Below are 1,680 nucleotides of genomic sequence, written 5' to 3' on the forward strand. Positions count from 1 at the left end.
CACCTTGATCTAGGACTGCCAGCTCCCAGAACTGTGGAAAAACTCATTTCTGTTTAAGTTAGCTAGCCTGTGCTATTTTGTGACGGCAGCCTTAGCAAACTAATACCATTGCCCATCCCTGTCCCAGGTCTAGAGCAGAACTGATGTCAAAGAAACATTTTATATGGATGGCATTTCTCATTCTCATATCATATAAGCTAGATGGGAGTTGTTGTGAGGATGTGTTCCATGATGCTTTGCAATCCAAAGTGTATCTATGGGACTGTTCCAGCTGTAAGGAAGCCCTTTATGAGGTCATCACCCCATTCTTGCCAGAACTCCACAGGTGGAGACATGTAAGCTGTTAAAAGCACTTGGGGAACCACCATGCCTCACTTTGCAAACCCTCTTTTAAGACACATCATTATCAAAAGTCCATTTGATAGTATCAAGCGGAAGAAATGCCTCCAGTATTTGAAAACCCTGAGGACACTGCAATACGATGGCTTTAAGACTGTGTATTTTGGGGAAACCGATATCCCAGAAAGTCTTATCACTGGGGAAGATTTTAGTGATGGATATTTCATGCGAAGTCCAACTTGGTATATTGTGCATGCCGGCGGGAGTCAAGGATGGGTGCCTTGGAAATACAGGATCTTCCTAAGAGATGAGTTATGTGTCAGACAAGAAAAAAACCTCTTCTTTGAGTTCTGTGATGTGGCCAGGAAGGCCTACGGGAGGTGCGCCATTGTGGTCAAAGATGGAAGGCGGCAGGATGAGATGAGGCCAATGAAAAACAAGGAGTCTCAGGCCCAGGCCCATGTCCCATCAGTCATTAACTTAACGAGCATCGTGTGTTGCCCTGAGGTGGCCAAGTCCTGTGGCCACGAACTACTCTCTCTGCCTTCCCCGTACAATTATCTGAACCCTCTAGACTCAGCCTGGTCTTCTCTGAAATGGTTTATCATCAACAACAGAAAGGATTTTTGTTTGCAGTCCATTGACAGTGCCTGTGAGTACCAGTATATACTTCTCAGCAGTTTAATTAGCAAAGGGATTGAAAGGATAAACCCCAGCAAGTGGAGAATGCTAACTAACAAAGTGCGGAGATGGGAAAACTACTATCTGGGTAAATTTTCTTAAGTGTGATTCCTCCAACAAGCAGCGAGATTGTGCTACCAGCATGGTCTTTACCAACTCCCTGGGCTTGACTCTGGACCCCTGCAGCCAAAGATACTCCAACAGTGACCTCACAGGGATGCTGTGAGGACTTAGGCTCCTAAGGGTGGTGGTAAAGTGCTTCAGGTATACTGGAGGTTTCATTAAAGCTTCTGGGTAAATCAAGGATCTTGACTCCCATCTTGTTCAGGTGACTTGAAGGACTATGTCAGTGCGAGGACTTGGGCTCATCCAGCTCAAAGGAACTTGGTGGTGAGCAGGGGTGAGCAAAGCTAAAGGTTGTGTGGTCAAAATTTAGGTCTGAGAAAAAGAACCAAGTGTGCAGTCACAAGAACACTGAAATCAAGTGTGCCAACCAGTTTCAGCCCACCAAAATCCACAGGGAGCCAGCTTGCCATCAGCCGGGGCTGTGGTCCAGACGGGCTGAACAGGCATCCCTTCCCATTGCTCGAAGGCAAGGTGGCGGAGGGTAAGAGAGAAGCAGCCAAGAGGTAGAACCCCATCCAGGCAGGCAAGCTGGTG

General features: G+C 47.0%; 1 protein-coding gene across 1 annotated transcript; it reads left to right on the plus strand.

Annotated features, from left to right (window-relative positions):
- The first annotated feature begins 366 nt into the window (after positions 1 to 366).
- CUNH21orf140 (chromosome unknown C21orf140 homolog) lies at positions 367 to 1,122 on the plus strand. Its single transcript, XM_019626956.1, has one exon. The coding sequence runs from the start codon at positions 367 to 369 to the stop codon at positions 1,120 to 1,122; it is 756 nt and encodes a 251-aa protein (XP_019482501.1).
- The last annotated feature ends 558 nt before the right edge of the window (positions 1,123 to 1,680 follow it).

The sequence above is a fragment of the Hipposideros armiger genome, unplaced genomic scaffold, assembly GCF_001890085.2.
Source record: "Hipposideros armiger isolate ML-2016 unplaced genomic scaffold, ASM189008v1 scaffold_695, whole genome shotgun sequence".
Classification (NCBI taxonomy): Eukaryota; Metazoa; Chordata; class Mammalia; order Chiroptera; family Hipposideridae; genus Hipposideros; species Hipposideros armiger.

Excerpts from the sequence above, each read along its gene's own strand:
- CUNH21orf140 (XM_019626956.1), top strand. The coding sequence starts at position 367 with ATGCCTCACTTTGCAAACCCTCTTTTAAGACACATCATTATCAAAAGT.